The 10,928-nt window shown below is 48.8% G+C and overlaps 1 protein-coding gene across 1 annotated transcript in view; it reads left to right on the top strand.

Annotated features, from left to right (window-relative positions):
- Positions 1-500: 500 nt before the first annotated feature.
- Positions 501-10,928, top strand: part of EGLN1 (egl-9 family hypoxia inducible factor 1) — a 28,667-nt gene continuing 18,239 nt past the window's right edge. Inside the window, exon 1 of the mRNA XM_042886010.1 lies at positions 501-1,427. Within this exon, the coding sequence (XP_042741944.1) occupies positions 501-1,427 (927 nt within the window). The remainder of the gene's footprint in view (positions 1,428-10,928) is intronic.

Genomic DNA, 10,928 nt, shown 5'->3' with positions numbered 1-10,928 from the left:
ATCGCCGCCCCGCCAGCGGCGGCTTCGGGCCCGCCTGCGGCGCCGGCGCTGCTGGCGGGCTGGAAGTGGCGTACGTGCAGAGCGGGCCGCGAGCGTGGCGCCTCCTCCTCGCCCCGACACGGCGCTGAGGCGCGGCGGGCAGAGGCAGAGGCGGCGGCCGCGCTGGGCCGCGCACTCGGGAGAGCGGCCGCGCATCGCGCCAGCCGCCCGCCCGCCCCTCGGCCCTCCGCCGCCGCTGGCGGGGCGGCGATGAAGCGGCGCTAAAGGCGCAGGGAGGGCCCCCGCTGCAGCCCAGCGCCTGGCCGCCCCGAGGAGCAGGGAGGGAGGCCGCGGGCCGGCGGACGCGCAGGGCGGCGGGGGCCGCGGCGAGCCGGGCGGCCATGATGCAGTGAGCGCTGCTCCCAGCGCGGCCGGGCGGGGGCCCGCGTAGCGCCGCTCCCGCCCGCCTCCTTACATAACGCTCGGCGGCGGAGCGGGGCTGCGGCTGCACCACCAGCGCCATGGCGAATGACAACGGCGGCGGCGCCGGACAGGGCGGCGGCAGCGGCAGCGGGAGCGGCGGCGGCAGCGGAGGCGGCGGCGGCAGCAGCAGCGAGCGGGACCGGCAGTACTGCGAGCTGTGCGGGAAGATGGAGAACCTGCTGCGGTGCGGGCGCTGCCGCAGCTCCTTCTACTGCAGCAAGGAGCACCAGCGGCAGGACTGGAAGAAGCACAAGCTCATCTGCCGCGGGGGAGGCGCGGCGGCCGCGGCAGGGGGCGCTGCGGAGCCTCGCGGCGCTCAGCCCCCGCCGCCCCGCGCCCACGGCTCCCGCAGCGCACGCGGCGCGCACGGCGCCGGGGCCGCGGGCCGCCCGGACAAGGCGGCGGCGAAGGGAGCGGCGTCGGGCCCCGAGCCCTGCGGCGAGGCCGCCCCGCCGGACGACGACTATGTCGTCGCGGCGGCGGCCGGAGGCGGAGAGGCGGCGGCCCCGGCCCCGGCTCCGGCTCCCGCCGCGGAGGCGGTGCTGCTGTACCGGGACAAGTCGAACCTGTACCCGAGCGGCGTGCAGGCGGGGCCCGGAGGGGCCGCGCTGCGTCCCAACGGGCAGACCAAGTCGCTAGTGCCTCAGCGGCTGGCGCTGGAGTACATCGTGCCCTGCATGAACAAGCACGGCATCTGCGTAGTGGACGACTTCCTGGGCAAGGAGCTGGGCGGGCTGGTGGCCCAAGAAGTGCGAGCCCTGCATCACACCGGCCGCTTCACCGATGGGCAGCTGGTCAGCCAGAAGAGCGACTCCTCCAAGGACATCCGCGGCGACAAGATCACCTGGGTGGAGGGCAAGGAGCCGGGCTGCCAGACCATCCGCCTGCTCATGAACAGCATGGACGATCTCATCCGCCACTGCAACGGCAAGCTGGGCAACTACCGCATCAACGGCAGGACGAAAGTGAGTGCGGGACTGAGTGGGGACGGGCCGAGAGCCGCCGGCCGGCCGGGATCGTGCCCGCGCGCACGTGGCCGCCGGCGCGCACGTGCGCGCGCCCCGCCGAGTGCCTGCGCGTTGCGCTGCCGCGCGTTTCCGCGAGCGCCGCGGCACGTGCCCGCGACCCCCGCGCTGCTCGGAGGCGGCTGCGTGCGGCCGCGCGCCGAGGACGCAGAACCGAGCCCCGTTGTGTCGGCCTGATTGGTGATTCCCTTCAGGTCCGCCGCATGAGATCGCACCCTCCGTGAAGGACTGCGATGAATATTCATTACTGTCATTTCAGCCCCTTCACAGTTTGCTACCTCTGTTCAAGTATAAGGCGGGCAGTGAGCTGCCGAGGGGCGCCCAGCGCGGCCGGCCCTGGCACAGACGCACTGTTGTTGGTGCAGCTGCGGGGCCTCAGCTGGTGGGAAACGGGAGTGGGAGAGGGAGAGCTGGGAGGCGAGAGACAGCCCCGCGTCTGTTTGGATGCACTGAGTTACCTCCTGCCGCAGAAGAACGTGGGGGGAACTCTTCGTTTCTTCTTTTTGTTCTGAAATGCGATCTGTGCGTACGGTGCGTACTGAACCAATGTTCTATTAACGCTATCACAAACGTGGTCTGGATTTCTCCTCCAAACCTATTTACTCGGATATTTCTAATCTAAGAAGCTGTGAGGCAGCGGCTCGCACTGCCTAGGCAGGTGGTGGAGTCACGGTCCCTGGAGGTGTTCCAGAAACGTGCGTGTGGCACTGAGGGAAGTGATTAGTGGGCATGGGGGGCTGGGCTGATGGTTGGGACAGGATGGTCTTAGTGATCTTTTCCAGCCTTTATGATTCTTTAAGGTGCCAGTGCTTTAGACACACCTGCTGCAAACATCCGTAGCCTTGTGGGCTTCAGTTTTATGCATCAAAGAGGAGAGCTGCTTCTGTCTGTGTGCACAGTGATGTGCTGCTGGAAGTAATGTGTGCCAGGGCTGCAATTCCCAGTGTCCCTTCTTGCAAGTCTGAATCACAGATGTGACTTTTGGGCTTCTGTATGTGGCACCTCCAAGCAACGCTTCTGCTAGCTGAGAAGGAGCAGGTGGGAAAAGAAATCTCTAACTGCAGCATGCTCCGCATTTCCGTAGAGTGGCAGTACGGTTATGCAGACTGTTGAGCACCACTTGGTTTTCAATTGCTGCTGAAATGCCTGTGTTTCCAGGGATCACAACAGGTTTGCATTTCTGTACCAGTGCAGAACAGTACGTTCTGTCTTCTCCTGTTCCCTTGCTTATCTCCCAAAGTCAGTGCTTGTGGTGTTGCAGGAAAGCTCAGTTTCCTAAAGCTTCAGCAAGAGTAGAAGGAAATCTGTCCATCACTGCCACAGATTTACTAGTGAGCTCACAAATACGCAAAGGTGTATCGGTGAGAGGAGCTGTCAGTGGAAGAGTCAGACTTTGTGGGTTTGTCTGTGTTCATAATGTCTGCAGAGGTAGCAGTGATGCACTGACTTCCACCCTCTCATGCATCCTTGGAGGCCTCCACTTTCCCTCCACCCTTCTGCCACAGTGAGTAGGGCCCAGGGACAGGAGCTTCTTTGACGCCTGCTGTCAGAGCTCCTGGCTCTGGATGGATAGAAACATGGTGACACTTCTGGGTTATTGGGAAAGCCCTGTTTTTTGTTTGCTTCTTGCCTCTGCTTTTTCTGGATCAAGGTTTAGTCTCATTCTTGCAGGAGTTGCAGTGTATATGTGTTTTGTTCTTATCTGTAGAGATGAGTGTGCAGTGGAGATGCTGCTACTACTCAGTAGTTACTCCAAAGTTTTTCTGTTAGCTCACCATGTAAAGTGCATGGCTTAGTTCGCTTAACCAAATACAGCCAATTTCCAGATATTTGTGAGTATTACAGAATCACAGAATGGCTAGGGTTGGAAGGGACCTCAAGGATCATGAATCTCCAACCCCCCTGCCACATGCAGGGCCACCAGCCTCCCCATTTAATACCAGACCAGGCTGCCCAGGGCCCCATTCAATCTGGCCTTGAACACCTCCAGGGAGGGGCATCCACAACCTCTCTGGGCAGCCTGTTCCAGCACCTCACCACTCTTTCTGTAAAGAATTTCCCCTGACATCCAACCTAAATCTCCCCTCCCTCAACTTAAAACCATTTCCCCTTGTCCTGCAGTTAGATTTGCACTCACAGCAGCAATTTTTAACAACCTGTCCCTGTGCAGTACTAATTTTTACTGGTCTTACTTCAAGTAAAAGGACTAAAATGTATAGAAATGTAGCATGCGTAGCCTCTACCAAAATAATCTTACTACTCCTGTATGCATATGTTGCAACTCTGTGGTTTGCTCAGTTTGTGTGTGGAGAACTGGGTGTACTGTTTTACTGAGGGTGCTAAATGAGCCAACGTGCCACTGGTAAGACGGGTAATTCCCAGCACCTGAAGAATGCCAGCCCCTGGGGCCCTGCTCGCCCTGCAGCTGTGTGGGTGGGGGGCCAGTGTGGCCTCACATGCTGGGAAATCCAGCATGCACTATTACAGCTTTGAGAAGGCAATTTTGTACGGACAGTTCTGAATGGACTTTTTTAAAGTCCAACTTCCTCATTATTATTTTTATTAAATAGACTTCTACGTGTAAAACAAGCCCAAAAGCCCCAAACCACTTGCAGCCTGTTCTTTATGATATTTTTGTTGGGTTCAGTGGTGTGTTGTCTTAGAATACTATCTTTGTTTTCGAATGTTGTGCAAGGGTTGGCATCGTGTCATAGCAGTCACAGGAGCCTTTATTGAATCTTTAACCTTTACCATATCTAGTCCAAGCTCTGTAAACAAGCATATCCTACTAGAGGGAATGAATCGTAAATAAATCCGCTCCACAGCGTGCTGGAATTAACCTTTTTTCTAGACTGTGTCTTCAAAAATGTTTTGTTAACCAAATATACCTGTAAAATCTTAGAGTTCTGTTCTCTGAGCTTTAACTAGCAGCCGGATTCTTTAACAGGGGTAAATGGGTTGTTGATCAAAGGTTTTAAGGAAGGGTAATTGTTTTTGATGGTGGGAAGTAAATCAAATAGAATTGATAATACGAAGGTTGTCACTTCAAATTTAGTTTTGGCTTAACTTGTACAGCTGCTGGTGTTATGCCATTGAACTTGCTGTTGCTTAAACTGATTCTGGATACTTCATGAAAAAGGGAAAGGAAGTTAGTCTTGTGGTACAGGCCAAGAGAGGGACGTTACGTAGATCTGTCTATGGGGAAAAAGTGCATTGATTTACAGGAGTATTTTATTTTAAACCCATACACATTCTCTAATTCTAGTCTTTAGGAAAAGGACAATAAATAAGGTGAAATGTGAGGAATCTGAGGTTTTGTATTTGGATTTTCTCTAAACTAACTGGGCTGTCTAAAATTGGCTGGCTGATGTCCTACCTAGCTCAGACTGTCAGTAGAACATTCTGTAGGTTGAGAGGTGTCTGCATGGTAGTAGGTATAAACAGCCAACTGCTTTTGGAGTGACTATAGAGTTGCAGGACGGACACTCTGGCTTAGTATTTACTCATCTCAGAAGTCCTGACTTAGTACATTCCTTATTTTGTTCTGATGTTCCCTTCTGGATTGTGCTGTTTTTTTTTCCTCCCTGTGGAAAAAAATGGCAGGTACCAGCAGATGTGAACTCTGCTGCCTTTCTCCTGCTTCCTGTTGTTTTCCAGGTTTTTCTTCTTCCATCTCCTCCACAAATGCTAATTCTCTTCCCTTTCTCTTATCGGCTGCTGCACTTGTACGTGCACATATTTCTGTTTCCTGCCTATCCTGTCCTAGATAGCTGCTGAGGGTGGCTCACCAAAGATGGGGTGAAGTACTCCCAAATCACATCAGGTGAGGTTTTCCTTCCCTCTATACAGAGCCTGATAAGAAGGAAGCTTTATAGTTGTTTTTTTTTTTTTTTGCTAGTATCTCTCTCCTCTATTGAGGGCTTTGCTGATTAGCTGAGACTTCAGTTCAGAAGCTTTGTGTTCTTTATTAGTGTTACAGTAATATTGGGAGATAGTAATTACAGACTGGGACTTAATAATCACCGTATAAAGAAGCATCTGATCCATCAACTGTTCCTACTTGTGCTCTCCCCACACCCAGCAGTACCCGTCTTCTGTCCCTGCCCTGCCCTTTTTATTGAGGGGGGAGTTCCTGGACAGCTTGACAATTGCCATTATGTTCTTTTAGCTTTGTTTCATTCCCACTCCTTTGTAGCCTGACAGAAGAGCTACAACTTGAACAGCTCAGTTTTAACTCTCTCCTGTCTCTTGCATCATGGCAGCACACCCACTGCTCCTCAGCCACCAGTGGCTTAAAAATGTGCTTTATAGGTTGCATACTGTTCAAGCCTGCTCCCATGCTTTTTTTCTTTTTCTTTTTCTTTTTTTTTTTTAAAGTTGCTGAATTACTCCTGTTCTTGATCTCAAACTAACCTGATTGTAAATACTTTATCTGCTGCTTGTCGTTTCCTGGGCACTGGTCTATTTTCAGTATGATGCTACATGCTAGAGCATCCTGGAGCTTTCTGAAGTCCTTGGGTGCTCTGGATTTGACTGCTCTGACTGTGTCCTATAATATCCTTAAGTTAGTAATGCTCCTTTAGAAAATAAATTCTGTCAGTGAGTGGATTTCTCATATCCTGCAGTTGGCTATTCTAGAAACTGGAAGGGAGGGGTTTTTTTTGTTGTTGTTTTTTTTTTTTAAATTGAGACATTTGTGTCGCAGCTTTCCTACAAAGAGGCTGGGTAGTGTCACCAAAGACAGAGAAATTTAGCTAAAAAAGCAGTAATCAGCTGTTGAAGCTGTCAGTGTCTGGTGTAGCACTGAACAGAGGCAGGGGGAGCAAAAGACGTATCTCTTGAGTTTTGCAGATACCATTCAACATAGCGTGCTGGAAATCTGAGCAAGACTTCTGTGAGTTCTTTCCAGCAAATCTTACTCTGCAGGATGTCACGCTACATGTGCAGTGGGAAGATGGCAGATGAAAATCAAAGGTAGGGAATAAGAACTTGACAGCCATATGGGTATTGACTGGGGCAGAGGGAAGGTGTGGTTAAAGCTGAGCAACAGCTGTGGAGGAGAAGAGCTTCCTCTCAGTCTGCCTGTGGCATGTCCGTTTCTAGAGATCATTCTGCATCACCCTTGCATTTAATTTATTTCTGGATAGCAAACTTGCTGATTTAATTTGTTAGTAATGGATGCTTGCATGGACCAGAATTGGCCACTGGGTTGTGGGAAAAAGGGGGTAGGTCTCAGTCTCTCAGTACTTGCTTAAATTCCTTGAACCTGATAGAGTTTTACTGATACTTTAGCTTAAAGATTTTTCCTCCTGATGGTGTTTTTGTTGGCAGTTGCATTTTCTTCTAGACATGTGTGCTGTTCAGCGAAGGATTATGTGGTGATTCATGGATACTTAGGGCAGCCCGCAGACTTCACATTCCTGTTGGGTTAAAGCTCTGAGCTGAGTACAGTTTTATTTGTCCTTTCTTGTGTTTTGGGTCTCAAAAGGCTGTTACTTCTAAATGCAAATAGTCTTCCACTTGAGAAACAGGGTGTCCAGGAAAGACACTTCTTTACGGCCAGTGAAAATTAAAAGATAGATTAAAAGCTTTTGTAGGTACCAAGGTACTAAATTAGTTTTCCCTACAGATTGATCTCCAGGAGCAGGAGCAGGTGCATATGTGGGTGCACTTGTCAGTAACAAATAACAGTAAAACCCTCTGCACATATTAGTATAGTGATTGTAATTGAAGAGTCATATGATGTGTCCAAAGTTGGGGAGCACTGCCCGTGACCCCTATTGACTTTTCCATATCCTTGTGATTTAGTCTGTAGTTTACCGAGCACTTCAGGCTGAAAAATTAGTCACTCTTCTTTATTGATACAAGTATTTACATGGCCATCCTGTGAACTGGAGTGGGGAACCGATCCATCTGAAAAATGAACTGGCAAAAGAAATGCTCCTGGTTCAGTGTTTGGATGTTTGTGCTGGCGCAGGGGACTGGCAGATGCTGAGACTTTCTTTCAACAGCAGTGCTAATTTATGCCAGCTTAAAGGGTTTGCCAAACTACAGCCTTAGTTTAACAGTTTGGGACTGATTATCTCAAAATTTGCCCATGAAACTTTGAATAAGAATTAAGAAATCTGTGCTTCCTATATCATTTTTTTCCCCTCATGCTTTCTTTGTCCTTTATCCTTGCATATTTAGTATGAGATTCAGTTTCTGCCGTCAGAAACATGTTGTTCTATCCTTCAGGAATCTTTCTTTTGACAATTTTATACAAAAGCTTTACTGATTTTCCTCAATAGAACATACGCAAGAAAGAAAACATTTTCTTTGAATCTTTCCAGCTTCAGTAATTTGGAGGGTGAGGGCAGAGGGCCCCTGCTCAGCCATGTCCCCTTCTTCGTCTCTATAGCTGCAGAGGCTCAGTCTGAAGTGGACAGTTTTAGTACTGCTTTATTTTTATTGTCCCATTTCTTCACTGTTCCTTGGTGCATGAGGATATAGCTCTGTGAAGTGCTGGGTTGGCTCACTGCATGTTGCATTTCCAGTCCTTTTGGGCTACACAGCTGCAGTTAGATTTTCCGTCGTTGCTGTTCCAGAGGTGTACAAACCACAGGGGTACACGTGCATGAGTGACCTCTGTGTACAGTGGGTCATTAACTTTTTCCTCTTGGTGGCATTGCTCATTTTCTGATGGTGTTGCTGCTTTGATGCACTGTGCTGCCTGCCCTACCCCCCAGAGCAGTTGTTTGACTTTCTGGCTACTACTAAATGGAGTAATCATTATTTATGATATCCTTTCTGCCTTTCACGTTCATGGTTTACTTATAACGCGTTTAAGGAGAGAACCAATGCTGGTCTTTGTGGCCTTTTTCAAAAGTCATTTTGTGTTCATTAAGTCCTTGTAAACTCCTCCCAGTTTCTGAAGATTATTGGTTAACCGTAGCTGATCAAGCATATTTTCACTGTGAGCTTGTTCCAGAACTAGCTGGTAAGTTGCAGTCGTAAGCCTCAGGTTGAAAGCTAATTCACTCGCTGTTCCAGGACAGTGTCTGTCAAAAATAGAGCAGTGCCTCTATGCACGTAACAGCTGCGTGCGCTTGAAGACTTTCTTGTTCTTTGGTATTTAACTCGAAATGACTCAAGAGTATTTTTGTTAGCATATAATGTTATAAATAGGTATTGGGTAGGAATCGCCTGTGCACGGATTTGTGTGATGTAGGGCAGCAATGTATGTGTTCTATGCACGGTGCCCTAACATACGTGAAGGACGTGCCTGTGGGGTACAGCTAATGGGAATTGATGGTAAGATGGTCAGGTGACTTCACAAATCTTTAGATGCAATAAACTGACTGAAGACTTGAGTTTTTTTAATTTACTTTTTGATTTGTAAATGTATTTTAAATCTGTTTACGAGAAGAGTTTGTATTGTCAATTTGCAATCACTGTGATAGCTCAAAAATGTTGGCAAAGCTGCAGAGGACAGAGGCATCTCTGGGCATACTCTTCCTCTGCCTTTTTGTAGTTGCCCTGGTGGAGTGCCGGGATCTGTTATCTCTGTATTAACGTAGTTCAGAAAGCCACAGATATGTAGCTAGAACTGTCTCTGAAGGTACTAGTTAAATTAAAGCAATAAATCTTAAGAATGGAGCAGGCAGCTCAGAGCTGACGAATGGCGTATTTTTCCTGTTGCTGCTCTCTGTCCTGTTCAGACATCTGCTCTTGCTGTGGTCATCAGGCTGTGTGAACAGCTTTTGCTGTGTGTGGCTGGTACTCAGCTGAAGGCGTCAGGCCCTTCTGGTTTCGGTTGGCTGCTGCATTGTTGTTGGAGCAGCTGGCACACGGCCTTACCACTGTGAGAACGGAAGCTGTGGCCAGTTGATAAGGGCATCTTGAACTCGCTCAGTTTCAGCAGTTTCATTGGGCATCATATCTTCAAAGTTGGCTGAAACAGTCTGAAATGTTCCTAGCTTGGATCCCTTTTCATTATGCAGGTGGTAATTGTACTGCAGTCTCTCCTGCAGCTTAATGACAGTTTTCTCCCAGTTTACCTATTATACAGTTAACCTGTGCCCATCACACGGTCCTGGCTTAGTGCAGCTTGCTGTTTTTGAGTATGTGTGCATTTCACACATTGATTTAACAAAAAGTTTAAGGAAAATAAAATCAATTCCTTGTCTGTAGAGCAGGTTTGTCTCTGTCTAGAAATGTTTTGAAGTTTGCAAGGGGATTTCTGTAGTGAGAGGGTATAATGCACCAGGGATCCTTTGGAACTTAGAGTAGCAGGCATTTCCGAAGCCACTGTCAAAAAGTGCTTTTCTTTAATATTCTCCATATTATTTACTCTGTTCTGTGCAGTGAATTTGTAACAGACATCTGGACAAAGTTATTTTCAGGATGTTTTAGTTTACCCAAGAAAAATGCCACCCGCTTACACATTTCATAGATGTACACAGAAGGAACCTTTCAACAGGCAGGGGTCGGGCTCATGTATATTTCCAGGCTGTTGTATAAATCAAAACCCTGCAGCCCTGAGCTTATGGTCCTCCATCCTGCTAATCCTGTCAATTTTTCTGTCGTGTGCATTCCCCACAGATACCTGCTGCTCCTACCTATGGTCCCCTCAGGACCTTGGGCTGCTGGTATGGAGTCCTTTCCTGCTGAATGGATGGAGGAGAAGCAGGCACCAAGGGCAGGGCTGCCTCACCCTGCTGAGTTTGCAGAGCATGAGGCTTTGCTCAATTTCTGTGCCCTGCTGGATATTTGGCAGGGCAGACACCCCTCCAGTGGGCTATCCTTTGCAAGGACTGCATTTGAAAGATAAAGAGCGCCTGCCTTTTGTGAGATGCCTGTTGATCATCTTTAGTAGTAAATTGAAGCTGGATGGAGTTGTATTCTTCAGAAATACTTCAGATGAGTACTCAGTCTTACTGGGAACAAAATTTCTGATGAAGCTACATTTAAAGCAGCTGCTGATACTGTTCAAATACTACCAATCTCTTCTGCTGAAAGCTTACACTCTTCTTGCAGCCTAAGTCTTGTTTCAGTTTCTTGCAATTTGCCTTCTGGTGTTTGTTCTTCCCTATCAAATGTCTCTTTTTCTCCTAAGGATGTGATCTCTTCATATTGTAATGCATTTATTGCAAGTAATCTATAGTCTGTGTGTAGGTGAAGCTTCAAAATACTGACAAAATGATGCTTGTGTATAGCTTCCAGCAATTCAAAAACTTCCTTGGCCAGAGGTTGCATCTGAACCGCTGCTTTTAGTATGCACGGATGGATGGATGTACTTGCTATTAATTTACGTAATCTTGGTTTTAAGAGCCATTTGTACTTTTGGCCTCTGTGATATCCTGTAACAATGAGTCCTGCAGTTTGATTAGATGGGGAAGGAACTTCCTTTTGTTTAAAGCCTACAGCCTGATGATTTTCAACGTCTTCAAGATTCTTTGT

Source organism: Lagopus leucura, unplaced genomic scaffold (genome assembly GCF_019238085.1).
Source record: "Lagopus leucura isolate 7727_CA_CO unplaced genomic scaffold, USGS_WTPT01 Super-Scaffold_73, whole genome shotgun sequence".
Lineage (NCBI taxonomy): Eukaryota > Metazoa > Chordata > Aves > Galliformes > Phasianidae > Lagopus > Lagopus leucura.
This window is presented reverse-complemented; position numbering and strand designations above follow the sequence as displayed.